This window comes from Dinoponera quadriceps, unplaced genomic scaffold (assembly GCF_001313825.1).
Source record: "Dinoponera quadriceps isolate SergipeBrazil2010 unplaced genomic scaffold, ASM131382v1 scaffold628, whole genome shotgun sequence".
In the NCBI taxonomy this organism is placed as follows: Eukaryota; Metazoa; Arthropoda; class Insecta; order Hymenoptera; family Formicidae; genus Dinoponera; species Dinoponera quadriceps.
The window spans coordinates 47,429-61,269 of record NW_014554836.1 but is presented as its reverse complement, the minus strand read 5'-3'; the positions used below and the strand labels follow the sequence as shown (position 1 = coordinate 61,269).

General features: G+C 35.1%; 4 protein-coding genes across 5 annotated transcripts; 1 reads left to right on the top strand and 3 right to left on the bottom strand.

Annotated features, from left to right (window-relative positions):
• Nucleotides 1-2,907: 2,907 nt before the first annotated feature.
• Nucleotides 2,908-5,048, bottom strand: LOC106742326 (transcription factor BTF3 homolog 4). 2 transcript variants are annotated; one of them, XM_014615178.1, is made up of 4 exons: nt 4,749-5,048; nt 3,682-4,053; nt 3,300-3,425; nt 3,157-3,199 (listed from the first exon to the last, which is right to left on the bottom strand). In XM_014615178.1, exons 1-3 carry the CDS (start codon nt 4,824-4,826, stop codon nt 3,315-3,317), a joined length of 561 nt encoding a protein of 186 aa, XP_014470664.1. In that variant the 5' UTR covers nt 4,827-5,048; the 3' UTR covers nt 3,157-3,199; nt 3,300-3,314. The 2 variants fall into 2 exon arrangements, with proteins under 2 accessions (XP_014470665.1, XP_014470664.1); XM_014615179.1 differs by having other exon boundaries at nt 2,908-3,425.
• A 577-nt stretch (nt 5,049-5,625) lies between these two features.
• On the top strand, nt 5,626-9,066 carry LOC106742323 (la-related protein 7). Its single transcript, XM_014615174.1, has 7 exons — nt 5,626-5,848; nt 5,919-6,210; nt 6,317-6,663; nt 6,740-7,741; nt 7,810-7,954; nt 8,020-8,165; nt 8,904-9,066. The coding sequence occupies exons 2-7, from the start codon at nt 5,967-5,969 to the stop codon at nt 8,910-8,912; spliced, it is 1,893 nt and encodes a 630-aa protein (XP_014470660.1). The 5' UTR covers nt 5,626-5,848; nt 5,919-5,966; the 3' UTR covers nt 8,913-9,066.
• LOC106742324 (H/ACA ribonucleoprotein complex subunit 1-like) lies at nt 8,313-9,613 on the bottom strand. The gene is made up of 3 exons (XM_014615176.1): nt 9,168-9,613; nt 8,785-9,025; nt 8,313-8,708 (listed from the first exon to the last, which is right to left on the bottom strand). The coding sequence occupies exons 1-3, from the start codon at nt 9,278-9,280 to the stop codon at nt 8,457-8,459; spliced, it is 606 nt and encodes a 201-aa protein (XP_014470662.1). The 5' UTR covers nt 9,281-9,613; the 3' UTR covers nt 8,313-8,456.
• An 856-nt stretch (nt 9,614-10,469) lies between these two features.
• On the bottom strand, nt 10,470-13,766 carry LOC106742317 (protein CREG1). The gene is made up of 5 exons (XM_014615164.1): nt 13,390-13,766; nt 11,883-12,037; nt 11,000-11,119; nt 10,838-10,922; nt 10,470-10,759 (listed from the first exon to the last, which is right to left on the bottom strand). Exons 1-5 carry the CDS (start codon nt 13,658-13,660, stop codon nt 10,548-10,550), a joined length of 843 nt encoding a protein of 280 aa, XP_014470650.1. The 5' UTR covers nt 13,661-13,766; the 3' UTR covers nt 10,470-10,547.
• Nucleotides 13,767-13,841: the final 75 nt, after the last annotated feature.

The window sequence follows — 13,841 nt, the reverse complement described above, 5'->3', positions numbered from 1 at the left end:
TTTTTAAAAAAAAAAAAAAAAAAAAAAAAAAACAGTGTTTTCTTATAAATTTATATACCAAGCAAACTGGCAGTAACATAACATCAATGTTATAATTTTCCATTCGACAGTATAAATGCGATATAACATGTGGGTTATACGCAACAGTTACATAAGAGAGAAATTTGCTAGGTATATTTGTTCAAGATAAATTTTCTTAGAAAGAACAACAATGAATATAACCATGAATTTTTAATAGATACTCTGACTTGCTTGTCAGATGTCAAAAGAACTATTTCTACAAAACGACTTGCAGACTTTTAAACTTGATTTATTAACTCATCGAATAATTACTACTTCGATATGAAATTCTCGAAAAAGAGATCAAATCAATTTCAGTGGGGATTAAATTGGCAAAATAGTATGCTTAACTTTGCATAAATCAAAATATGTATAGCGAAATAAAATGTTAAATAACGAAGAAAATATTGAAGCACATATATTCGTGTGACGCCCAAATTTAAGAATGAGAAAGTACGTATAATTAAATACGAGAATATATCTTAAAAATGTTTCGAAATATTTGAAAATAAAAATGCATTATAAGAAATGCCGGCCACTGTGTATTGGCATATTTGCGCCACGGCGGGTAATATAATTAAAATAATCGCTAAAATTCGTCACTTGATAGCGGAGATATGAAGGGGTGCCACTCCAGAACAAACATGATGACGTTTGTAACATCGTTAGTACGTAAAGCATTTGTAATTCGTTTGTTGAGATCGTACAAAGCCTTAATACCACCTTCTCCTCTACCATTTAATTGGCCAATAATATATCCCTCAAAAGAATTTTTTCAAGTTTGCAAAATTGTCCTTTATTACATAAAAATAACATTTAGGTTCAAAGTTCCAATTTATTTTATATTTTCTCTAATAGTGTAAATATTTAATTGCTTGTAGCAATTAGATGCGAAGTAGATACATTACACTTGTAACATTATTACAATACTTTCACGACCATATATATTTTCTGTGCAATGTAGCAATGCTATCATTTGTTATTTTAAAGATTATTACATGTAGAGCAACTTGTCCGCCTCAACCATATATAACTAGCCTCGCTCTTTTCTATTCATGCAAAATATTTCAAAAGATTTATCAAACGTTATAGTTCACGAAACTTACCTAATTTATATTAAATTTTTAATACAAGAATGATTTTCACTTTAGAAAAAATAACAGACGTGTGATATTGAGTAGATGTGATAAATAACTTCTTAGTTTGTAATACACAAACAGGAACAAGAAATAGGAAGAGGAGAAAGAAGACAGTACCTTGCGCGTAACAATCGATTACTTCCTTAGATAGACAAACTACCAGACAAATAAAATGGTAATAAGTGTAACGTTTTCTGGCACAACGCAATATTATCTTCTCTGTAAATAGTAGTCCGTAAACTTTTTATGTATGACCTTAAAAATTTAAATCGTGCTATAGTACATAGTAATGAAAAAAACAAGTGGAGGGACAGACTACGAACATTCTAAAATAAATATTATGGTGACTGAGTATGAGAAGTATCACCTGGTACTTAACTCTATTTGTTCAAATTTAATATTAATACCTTTACCAAGTACCTTTGCTTCCTGACCATTCATATATATGTGTTAATGTAATAATAATAATTCTAACATTTAGTAATCTTCTTAGCCCCGGTCTACAATAGGCATTTTAAACCTTAAGAAATTGACCAATTACAGTCAAATAGAATAATCGATTGGTCAATTTCTTAGGGCTTAAAACACCTATATTGTAGACGAGGATTCAGCCCAGATCTACAATAGTAAGAAATAATCACAATTGATTATTCTTTTATAATTCAACTGTGATTGGCCAATTTTTTACGGCTTAAAGTTTACTATTATATAGATCCCGCCCTTGCTTTAGCGTAAGCAAATTGACCGATCACAGTCGCTTATTAGAAGAATAATCGATCGTGGTTGATTACTGTTTATGTCTTAAAGTTGCGAACCAAGACTTAGGTTTGTTACTTAATAAATCTTACGTCGGGGTCGAATATCGGAATTAGCTCAAGTGAAACGAATGAGGGAACTTATTTTTTGAAAACGAATCTTCTTTTTCATCGGACGCGTTCCGACACCCGATAACGACATATGTCCGTTTCTCATGGTTTAAATCTAATCGATGATTAATTCGACGGATTGACCTGGTCGCACTGGACAATTAGCTGAATTGATCAATGCGATTGGTTAATTCCGTTGAATCAATTAGGGAGAATTCACACCTTGACAAAAAACAGCAGCTAATTCGCGCTGGTAATCGACAGTTTCTGCTTTACCTACTGCTTACTACTAGCGCGAGTTCTGATTGGCTGCTGCTTTTCCGCCAAGGTGTGAATTCTCCCTAATGAGTGAATTTTCTAGTTTGAAGACATTTGGAATTTTCACGTTTCATGATTAACCCCCAACGGATCATAAATCTTTTCCTCTAGCGTGAATTCGTGAAAAATAAATATAAATTTTGTAATTTGAAAACATTTCATTTTTTTCATTTCCACCCTAGAGAAAGTGATCGATACCAAGAATTTAGATAATCATTCTTCACAATAAAATTATCAAACGTTATTTTTAGAGAGTATTCTTTGAATACAAAATGTCCGAAAGACAGTCGATCTTCAGTTGCAATAAGATTGTACGTTTGTAATTTGCTTAGAACATTTTGTCAATTTATGTATAATGAACGATTTTTATTAGATCAAACAAAAATGCAAAATAACGGTTACTTATTAATTATTTCAAAATAATTAACGAATTACACGATATTACATCGAAAAGAATAGAAACATTAAGTCAATTTTTTTAAACTTAGCAATGGCATGGAAAAAAAAGATATTTAGGAAATGTGTCATTTTTGTAACAGCTTTCTTTTTATTTCTCGTCAACTGTTACTTATATAGCAAGTACATATAGAGTATGTCAAGTATTTGCAACTTGTGTGTATAGTTATTATATACTTTACGCATTATCTTTGCGTTTCATGACTTGTTAATTATCAACTATACCTGATGTGTGTGTATTTATATGTGTGTGTATGTGCACGCACGTATACTCTGTGTGTGTGTGTGTGTGTGTGCGCGTATTTGTGTGAGAGAGAGAGAGAGAGAGAGAGAGAGAGAGAGAGAGAGAGAGAGAAACACCTGAAAAAAAGCAGAATTGCAGATTACATAACCTTATTGTTACGAATTTACAGAGTTTTTTTGGACACCCTGTATAATGATAAGTTCATCAATTAGTTACTTCAATATTCTCTTCTTAAGCTTCAGGCGTAGCTAACGGTGCTTCTTTCTTCTCTTCAATGACAATAGTATCATTTTTATCACCAGCTGCTTTGTCATTCTCATTCAACTCTTTTTTCGGAGCCACCTTGAAACATAATAAAACCATTTAATAATCGTTATTACTATAATTATAGTAGTAACAGTAATATGATAGTAATGATTATATAATTAATAAAAACCATAATTTGGTTACTCTCTCATAATTTAGCTAATTTCAGTTTAAATAATTTAAAATGTATAATGTATCCTTGAATCAAAATACTCACTTCACCTTACATTTTTACAGGCTCATCTGTTTCAACATGATAAAGTCTCTATTAGAAGACTAATTATAATCTCACCTCTTCTTTGCTGGCTTCATCAAAGTTTTCCACCAAATCTGGCACCTCGTCATCTTCCTCCAATGTGGCTTTGCCAACTGCGCTACCAGCAACTGTACTAGCTAGTCGTTTAAGTTGCGTAAGACCTTCAGGACCAAGCTGACTTAATATTCCAGGCAACATCTCAGTGATCTGTTTGTTTTCACCGTGACCAGTAATAGCAAATGTATTTGCGGATAAACTGGCTTGAGCCTTTGGATTGTTGAAGTGAATGACCGTGCCATCATCCTTGATCATGTTAACTTCCTCTATACCAGGAATTGTATTTACAGATAGCTTTTTCAGACAGCTTTGTAGCTTCTTGTCATCTGTGGCAGCGGTTGCATGTACAACCTGTAAAGATAAAAAATACCAAAATACATGTATAAAGGTGACTGATACCGATCAATTTTATGATGGGATTAATAGTAAACACGCTATGATACTCACCGATTATTTTCATCTTTCACAAAAACAGTTGAGAATTATACAACTAACTATATGAAGAAGAAGAGGCACACTTCTTAGGTTTTACAAAAATATTTTGATAAAATTATTCCAGTTTTATAACCAGACAACATAAGTGCTTCAATAAATGGTGAAATCATTTCGTTAATTCATTAGACAAGATTTGCAACTATTTTTTCCTTATGTTAGATCCTTAGAAAATTAAAAAGCAGCAACAATATCTTGTCTATTTTGCAGACATAGAGAATGATAGAGGAAAGACATGTAATTTATTTCTCTAGGCACCTTTAGAAGAAATTGAGATCACTGTCTGTTACCAAGAGGATAGAGAGAGTGAAAATACACCAAGATACCTACTTGTTCGTTCTTGGTAGGAAAATGTTGCTATATGTGATTTTTGTAGATTCACAACAACTTCGTTATATAAATTTGACTATGTGAGAAAAGAATAGTGAGAAAGAGGTGGGAAGTATTCGAAAATGTTCACAGAAGAGGAAGAAACTCGTGCCGATAACATGACAACGGCACGAACCAATAACAACCGAACGATCATCATTCCCACGGTTCGATTGATAACATACCTTCTTCTTGCGCCGGGGTGTACCCTTGCCGCCAATTCGCACTTGGGCCTGCAACTTCTTCAGTTTCTCTGGATTCATAGCGTTAACCTCTGCGGCGAATTAGAACTTTGCCTGGTGAGGGATTGAGTAGCGTCGGAGATTGACGTTTGGTCGAAACGTCCGTACAAGACGAAGAAGGCGTTGTGTCGTAAGAGCGCGATGAAAAGCGACCGGCGGTGATAAACACGTGCTCTATGCTCGCAACAAGAGCCCCGAGAAAATGGAAGCTTTGCTTCAGCACCGAACCTACTGAACTTCCGCTTCCGTTGCAGTGGCGGCAACCGTTTCCATCGTGAAATTCTGCTTTATTAGGCCTTGTGTCCATGATGCTAGGACAGAGTTGTTGGCTGGGTACAAAAGTTACTAGAAATTACTAGATATTCTTTCAAACCTCTATCAACATAAATCAATCAACTAGATCTTGGTACGAGCATTTCCAGCACACGAGGCTGCTGATTAGCGTACAATGTATCATGGATAGTGTGATTAAATATAAAGAATGAAATATAGAAATTGTCCCATACAGCTGTTCGTTTCATTCTGTCGTGTGAAAATAATTCCTAATATTTTATTCCTACTCCTAACATATATTCTATTGTAAGGTCTTACATGGGTCGTACGATGAGCATTGTCGGAGACTAAAGCCAGCGGTACACGATCGCCAGCTGGATGGAAATACTGATTGGTCATCCATTTTCGGAAATGCACCAATTAGAACACAGTATTTCCATCCGATCCAGCACGAAGTAAGCATCGTGTTGTTTCAAGTGTTTTCGGTCTACGATAGATATTTTCAAGAAATTGACCAATCACATTGTAGAAGAAAAACCGCTTATGACCGATCAATTTCTTAAATCTTAAATTCTCATTAATATAAAACGTGGGCGGTATACGGGATAAGAAATTAACTGATCGATTATTCTCCTTACATTCGAATCTAATTTCTTATTCTTACGAACATACTCCCATTGTAGACTATGCTTAAAGTTGCAAATGGTGTAGGAGGAGGCTTGCGATTCGGCGGCCCCCAAATGAGTGAAGTGATAGTTCAACTTGAATAGGTTAGATTTGAGTAAGGTGAATCTGAAAATTAAAGTGCTTCTTTCACACGTATCATTCTTGCGATTGCAGACAACATATTTTATTCGATAGTCAGTTATATGGACCTTTGAGAATACAATGGTGATGGAAGAACAGGAATCGAATATAGAGCTGGCCTCGGAAAGAATTCCTGTGCCTCAGATACAACAGCCGAAGATGGATTTGATTAAGCTCAATAGCAGGTCGGGTGTTTCGCGTGGTAAACCACGACTAAGGAAAAAAGCATTGCATGCTGCGATACTCAAACAAATGGAGTTTTATTTCAGCGATGCCAATTTGAATAAAGATCGCTACTTGTCAGAACTTTTGAAAAAAAATCCTTGTAAGTATACATGCTTTCCCGCAAAATTATCCAAGTTTGATCATATGTATCCAGAATATATGCTTTACTTGTAGAAATTCCAATTATATCGTACTTTGTCCCTTAGACGTAGATCTTGATATATTTGCAAATTTTAATAAATTAAGCACATTAACTACGGATACAAGTAGAATAGCCAAGGCTTTACAAAGATCAACAGTGCTAAAAGTATCTGAAGATGGCAAAAAGGTCTGTCGATTGACACCTATTAACAAAAAGGAAGATACGGATGAATGTACAGTTTATGTACAAAATCTACCTCCAGATACCGATCATGATTGGCTGATTTCTGCCTTTTCCAAATATGGTACAGTAGTATATGTCTCAATTCCTCGATACAAAAGCAATAAGAAAATAAAGGGTTTTGCATTCGTGGAATTTGATACTCCAACAAGCGCTAAACAATGTATTAAGGTAAGGAAAATTATTTCACTCATGGATAATATTTGTAGAAATGTAATAATATTTGTAAATAAATGTCATTATACAGGCATTTCAAGAAGAAGGATGTGTCTTGCCATCTCATACATCTCCTAGTGATCTGTTGAGTATAACTACTTTCAATAATGAAAATCTTACAATATGTAATAAACCAGAGCAACACATCCCTGAGGAGACGGTTGCAACCGGTGACGACAAAAAAAATGTTGCGAAAGACCAAACTAAGAATGATGTTCACGAGAACGAAACTGACCAATTAGATACCAACGCTAGACATTCTTTAGGAAAAAGAAAACTTGTTCCAGCCAAGTCATTTGTTGTAGATGAAAATGGTGTTAGAATAAAAAAAAGGAGAACAACTACGGATCAAAATATAGCTGATCAGCATAATAGCGATATGGAAAATCAAGAAACATCGAATAAAGATATTATTACTAATCGCAATAAGACCGTAGAAACCGATAGAAAGAGAAAGAGAAAGTTATCAATAAATGATACATCTAAATTAGGATACGAAGGAATGGTAAAAAGAGATTCGCGTGGGTCAACGGCACAATTAGATAAAAATCAAGCAATAGAAATGGCTAAATCTGTAGATAAACGTCACGATGACAGTAATAAGGAATCTGTATTACAAGCTGGAAAGTACCCTGTGGAAAGAGATACTGACGCAATAAGTAGCAATATCGAGGAAAAAGAAACCGGCGCTGATGAAAGAAAAAAGAAGAAAAATCGTAAAAAGAGGAGCAATTTTCAGAAGGATATCACTAGCGATATGATGCAAGTAATGGCCAAACGAGATTGGAAACGGCTTAGAAATAAATACTTAGAATTACAAAAGGGCAAGATGCAACAATTGAAACTGCACTTGAAGAAAACAAGATGGAATTATGACAAAGCTGGGCAAAATTGTGACCAAAAACCGAAATATGAAAAGGACGAAAAAGTCGACAAAGCGGAACAATCATGCTATGGACGTATCAATTATACACCAGGAATTATAGTGAAAATTGAAATGAATCAGCCTTGTACAGATCTACAAAGTTTCAAGGTATATACTTTCATCACTACGTCATTATCTTTGAGAAATTTCCACTTAAATCGAAATATTTGCTTTAGATGGATTTGAAAGGCGACAATTGTGTAAAATATATAGATGTAACGCATGGTTCCTGCGAAGCGTACGTGAGATGTGATACAGCAGAAGCTGCACAATCGTTCGTACAAAAAAGTTACGAAGGAAGACATTTGACAATTTTAAAAGGTAAATAATCATCTGTATATGCAATTAAAAAAAAAAAGAATGCATTAATCGTATTCATTTTCCAGACGATGAAGAGAAGTTATATTGGAATAAAATAGAACAGGATCGGCAAGAAAAGCTGCATAATAAAAAAAGATTCAAGCAGAGAGGGCGTGATAAATTATTGAAAAGAGCAGAAAAGGAGCTTGGAAAATGTATAAAATTCGATCAGGTTTGACTTGTTTGGTTTCTTACAAAATCTGTAGATTATATTACATACGTTGCATCAATACATGTGTGTGCATGCGGATATAAATGTATCATCTAATTGATATCGTTTAAATTATCATGAAAATTAAATAAAATCAAAAACGCATCGTAACAAGATAGTATTATCGTGTTTTTTTTTTCTTTTGTTGATCCATATTTTCACTTGATCACTAACATTGTGTATACATTTTAACATTGTGTAACATTTTAACGCATTTGTCGAAGAAAATTTCTTGCAGTCATTCTTCAATTTTTACCACCTTCCTCTACCTCCTCTATGACTTCCACCTGCATTACCACGATTGAACCCACGACTTCTGAATCCACCCGTGCCTCTGTTGCCAAAGCCTCCTCCTCTTCCATAAGATCCTCTACCGCCCCTCCCTCCTCTTCCACCAGCGCCTCTTTTCATAACACGTCCAGTACTACCTCCTCTTTTTTGTTCCCCGGGTGGTCTTGGCAAAAACCTTTGAAGAGGCAGCAATTTTGCTGGATCAATGTATAACTAAAATCAACAACCACAATAATAATACTTGTAATATAAACGTTAACATGCATTTATACATATAATATTACAATACCTGAGTATCCTTTATGAAACTAGAAGCCTTTACATTGTCTGATAACTTAACCGACACATAATAATCACGGATATTACCAAATATTTCATCTATTTTTCCAATGTGTTGCTTGTTTTCAGTATATATAGGAGCATTAAAAAAGGGTACTTGTTCGATATCTACTTTAACGACGATTTCATCTTGTACAGTCCATGTGAAGTGTCCTAATGGTGTTACTGCTTCTGGAGGACCTTGATCATACCTGTGTTAAATTCAAAGAGAATATAGAGTTCAACATTAATATCTCTCTCTCTCTCTCTCTTCCTTTCTACCTAATCCGATACGACATTTTATTCTTTATAATATATTTTATTGTAATAATTATCTTAATATCTATAACCTACCCTTTACTGCCTCTATCGAAACCACGTCCTCTGTTAAATCCTCCAGAATTCCTGCCACCTCTAAAGCCACCCATTCCTCTGTTAAATCCTCCACCGCGTCCTCGGAAAGTCATGATCCTTCGTATACCGCCAAAGTTAAGTCACAGGATATATGGATGTTTCACGTGAATACAAATACGTCGACACGCTTTCTCTCTCAATATGGTTATGGGGCGTCCTAAAGGTACACCCTCAACACCATTCAATGATTATTTGGATATAAAGAATATTAGATTGTTAAGATGAAAATATATATGTATATATAAAAGATTGAGTTCTGTCTAGACAGCAACGACTTCATCGAAAATAATCGAAATGAACAAAGGCCTAACGAACACGTGCAAGAACCACTGAACACGTCTTACTAGTGCGTCGGAAACACACGGGCCGGTATTCTATATAAACGGATCTTCAGGACACGGCAAGAAGCGGTAGCCAATCAACGTGCCGTTTTTCCACGAGAACTAAAATTTTATTGCGCCGTTACCGCGTCCTGTGAGCAGAAGCCAATGAAATAGAGCATTTGAAGATAAACTTAGACGGTCTTAAAGATCTGATTATTGGCCACAAAGGGTCTGAATTTTCGAAAACGTGCGAGATTATTGGCGTTTTCGATTGGTACATTTTTAGGTATGTACCAATCAGAATGCGACGATCCCGAGACGAGTCAGCAAATTGAAAACGCTATATGTCGCATGCAAGCAAAGTAACTAGAAGAATACTAGAACCAATCGACAATCTAGTATTATCCCGAGTCGAATCAACTAATGGAAAACGCCGTATGAATGATTCCGATTGGTCGCTTTTCATTTTTCCCACTTCGCTTTTTCGTCATTCATGTGACGGCATCTTTAGATTGAATAAATATAACTATAACTCGCAATTTCAAGAATGGCATTCCGAAATTCATCCAAAGAAAATCCATTTTGATTCTAAATTCCAAGTCTCATATACATTTTTTTGTTGACTTGCGATACAAAAACAATATAAAATATGTAATATAAAATTGGATCCTTTTCAACTATATTACCGCATAATCGCATTAATACAACTGTGGCTCGATTCTTGAATCATACTATTCATATGACATAACTGGCGAGTGATAACCAATGAACGTACTGCTGTTCCGTACGCTCATTGGATATCATTCGCAAGTTACGAATCGTTGATTCGTGCGTGTACTCTTTACTTTGCGCTTTAAATTTTGAATTAGAGTCCTTTTATTTCATTTATATTGATTTAATGTAAAATTTTCAATACATATATGCGTATAGAAATAAATGATTTTATTAACATTATATAAATTGATAAGAAATATCCTTTTCAATGGTTGTTTCAGTCCTATACTCTGCGAGCTTCATAAATTGGGAGCTTCACTTTAGAATTGAAGTTCTCTCGAGACGCCTGTTCCATTAAAAAACGTTGCAATCCTTCCTCAATATTGTCCGCTGCTGGATGCAAATAATCATTTATGGCGATGTATTTCGGTCCACCAAAGTTGTCTACCATAGCAATTGCTGATATCTTCAACTTGGCGATAAAAAAATGATGATCTGTATATAAAAAAATGTTGCAGTGTGATTAAATGTAAATGATTAATTTATGTGATATTTTGCAAAACGAGTTGTCACCTTCAGGCATGTTTTTCAAATGTGGGTGACGACCAAATATCGCTTGTTTTGCAAATACGTATTCTGCAGTAGTGTTATCCATCAGCTGTTATGGAGTTAAAAAATATTATTTTAATGTAAAAATAATAAGAAAGACGCGATATAATTTATAAATGTACTAACTGCTTTAATCGTTCCAGTTAGGAAAACTCTTCCACATCGCGGGTCCATTGGGTCCCAATCTTTGCTCTTACAATAGTTGCCTTGTGCCAATGTCACTAGAAGAGTCGCACGATGGTCCACCTGTATTAATTGTCAATTGTTGTCGTGTTATATTTTTGATGAATTAATAAAAAAGTTGGCGATAAAAGCTGTAAATTGAATAAAAACTAAGGTATTGATCAGGTAACTTTTCCCCAGGTTGGAAGTGTGAGGAACGAGAAAGATGAAAATTTCGAGCGTTTTTAAATTATAAAATTTATACTTTTCACGAATTCACACTAGATGAGAAGATACATGATCTACCCGCAGAGCTGACCCCACATCTATGGAATCAACGTTGAATCGACGTGGAATCGACTTCCTTCCTTTGGATCTCACGTCGATTGCACGTGGATGTCCTCATTGGGGAGTTCCAAAACCCTATTCATCGATTAAAGTATAATTGACTGATCAGGAAAAAAAAAGAAAACAAAGATTTCTTCGTCATCTATTTTTCTTTGACATGTAATGAATCTTTGGCATGTAATAATATGTAATAAAGATAGAATGACGCTGGACCGCAGCCTGTGAATACGCCGTCTTATGGCCGATATTCATAGTCACATCTTATATCAAAGACCGTCTTTAGTTCATCTTCAGATGCTGTACGATTCATTGGCTATGAAACATCCGAAGGTGAGTACTTGATATAAGATCCGACTATGAATATCGGTCTATGACTAATGGAGGATTCACACTGCCTCCGATATACGATATTCAATGGGAGAATTTTCTTATCATACAGCTATGTGCATAATAACAGACATTTTTCGTTTATTTTCTACCTTTTTTGTATTGCACTTACAGCAAGATCTTGAGCGGTAAAGTCAAAATGGGTGAGATACACATATGGGATTCCCGATCCGCTACCGATTTGTCCATCGGCAAGGGCAATTATGTTCGCAACGGGAAACGTCGCGACATCTCTTCGTGTGCTTATCGTTGCTACAGCCGTCCAATCTGCCAATAGATACAGAAGCGATAATAATGTTTGTCTCTTCTTTCATTTTATATATAAGACAATGACAGAGAGTTATTTTTTTCCAGAAAGAAAGTAATCTCGAACAATGATACCAAGAACTCTCAATTTATGACATTTTTCTTTTATCGTGTAATATATTAATATATGTCTGGGCTCATACTTGAAACGATCGTATATATGCTCCGCATTATTTTGTATCAGTTAATATCCAAAATCTTCAGAAGAATCGCACACGTGACCAAACGTGCTACACATTGAGTTATTTGCAAGATAACATAACATAAATCTAAGACTGCCTTAAATATATATTATTCGACCATGAATGATCTAGATTCATTATGTCTGTAGTTGTGTTAAATTTAACACACAATTTTTTATCGTAAATATTCTTCAATATTAAATATCGATATGCGGTTTCTAAATGGACACTTTTCTCGGTACAGTCGTGGACAGAAAGATTGTCCTATTCTCTAGACATATCGGACAATTCGAATTAGACGCATCATATCGACGACTACCGTTATCGGTTCATATAATAATCAGCAGCTATGACTCAGAAACGATGCTTCAAATTCAGTATACCGAGACCTTTCTGTATCGTATTCAGATGGAATTAAACACGTCTCTATTGGACCGATACTCTATTGGACCTACACCGATTGGCCAATACTAGAAAAATACCAAATCACGGCTGGCTGTGATTGGTGATGGTCAATTGCAAGGTGGTCAATACTCTCATCGAGCAGCACAAATAATAGGTTATGTTTGACTAACGTGCATGATCACCGTTCTTATATATGTTATTAACACATTTTATGTAGAAAAGGCGAATGCCATTTAACGGACGATCCGATATTAGTATATAGAAGAATCATGCAACATATGAGTAATACAAACATAACTTGTTACGTCTTATTTACATCGCTGTTATCATAACTTGCGCCGATAACGAAGCAATAACAGTTTTAGAACACAGCTTTTAAGCTAGCGACACACGATGCTTGCTTTTCGTGCTGGATTGTTTGCTGGATGCTGCGTCTTGATTGGTGTATTGTCATCTATTTTTGGAAATGCACCAATCGCAGTAGTTCTATCCGGTAAGCAATTCAGCACGCATCGTGTGCCGCTGGCTTTATACACATGTAAAATCGATTATATAGTCATTCGTCATCATGGCCAATGTGAGCCAGTGTAACGCTAACGAAATATGCTACCAAGATTACATAAATGAAGTATAATAGATATTTAAAAGACTTAAACTGCGGAAATGAAATAATTTGTCATTATCGCGAAAGAATTACATATAAATGGTATCGCATTGTTAGATTACCAGCTTGATTAACGATGTATCTGGCCATTAATGCTGCCTCATTCATTGGCGGTGGGTCTAGTACAACTTGGTTATGATCCTTTCCATCGATCTCACGAACTTGCGTCGTCAATGTGTTGTAATTTGTATCGTACTTGCGCTGCTCCTTCTCTTGTTTCCAGTTCAGAAATTCTTCAAATTCCTTCCATTGTTCATCGTTCGGTTTTGCGTCGATCTTGTTTCGTTCACTTATCAGAATGGATACAATAATAATAATACTCACGGCTCGCATTATTGTATCTGTGATGTTTTTAGAAAAAGAGGCGAAGAAAATATTTCTTTCGAAATAAAGGTAGCTACGTGCGATGAAACTGCACCTCTGACTGTACGCGACTAATGTCGGAGGATTAGCTGGTTATAAATATAATCAATGTCATATGATAAGTGCGCACATGATAATTGAAATTTATCAG

Excerpts from the sequence above, each read along its gene's own strand:
- LOC106742317 (XM_014615164.1), bottom strand. The coding sequence starts at position 13,660 with ATGCGAGCCGTGAGTATTATTATTATTGTATCCATTCTGATAAGTGAA. Across the intron at positions 10,923-10,999 it reads TAACTGGAACGATTAAAGCA|CTGATGGATAACACTACTGC; the intron begins GTTAGTACATTT and ends ACTCCATAACAG. Across the intron at positions 10,760-10,837 it reads TTTGAAAAACATGCCTGAAG|ATCATCATTTTTTTATCGCC; the intron begins GTGACAACTCGT and ends TTTTATATACAG.
- LOC106742326 (XM_014615179.1), bottom strand. The coding sequence starts at position 4,826 with ATGAATCCAGAGAAACTGAAGAAGTTGCAGGCCCAAGTGCGAATTGGC. Across the intron at positions 4,054-4,748 it reads CACCCCGGCGCAAGAAGAAG|GTTGTACATGCAACCGCTGC; the intron begins GTATGTTATCAA and ends TTATCTTTACAG. Across the intron at positions 3,426-3,681 it reads ATGAAGCCAGCAAAGAAGAG|GTGGCTCCGAAAAAAGAGTT; the intron begins GTGAGATTATAA and ends TTATGTTTCAAG.
- LOC106742323 (XM_014615174.1), top strand. The coding sequence starts at position 5,967 with ATGGTGATGGAAGAACAGGAATCGAATATAGAGCTGGCCTCGGAAAGA. Across the intron at positions 6,664-6,739 it reads GCGCTAAACAATGTATTAAG|GCATTTCAAGAAGAAGGATG; the intron begins GTAAGGAAAATT and ends GTCATTATACAG. Across the intron at positions 7,742-7,809 it reads CAGATCTACAAAGTTTCAAG|ATGGATTTGAAAGGCGACAA; the intron begins GTATATACTTTC and ends TATTTGCTTTAG.
- LOC106742324 (XM_014615176.1), bottom strand. The coding sequence starts at position 9,280 with ATGACTTTCCGAGGACGCGGTGGAGGATTTAACAGAGGAATGGGTGGC. Across the intron at positions 9,026-9,167 it reads TTCGATAGAGGCAGTAAAGG|GTATGATCAAGGTCCTCCAG; the intron begins GTAGGTTATAGA and ends AATTTAACACAG. Across the intron at positions 8,709-8,784 it reads GTTTCATAAAGGATACTCAG|TTATACATTGATCCAGCAAA; the intron begins GTATTGTAATAT and ends TGTTGATTTTAG.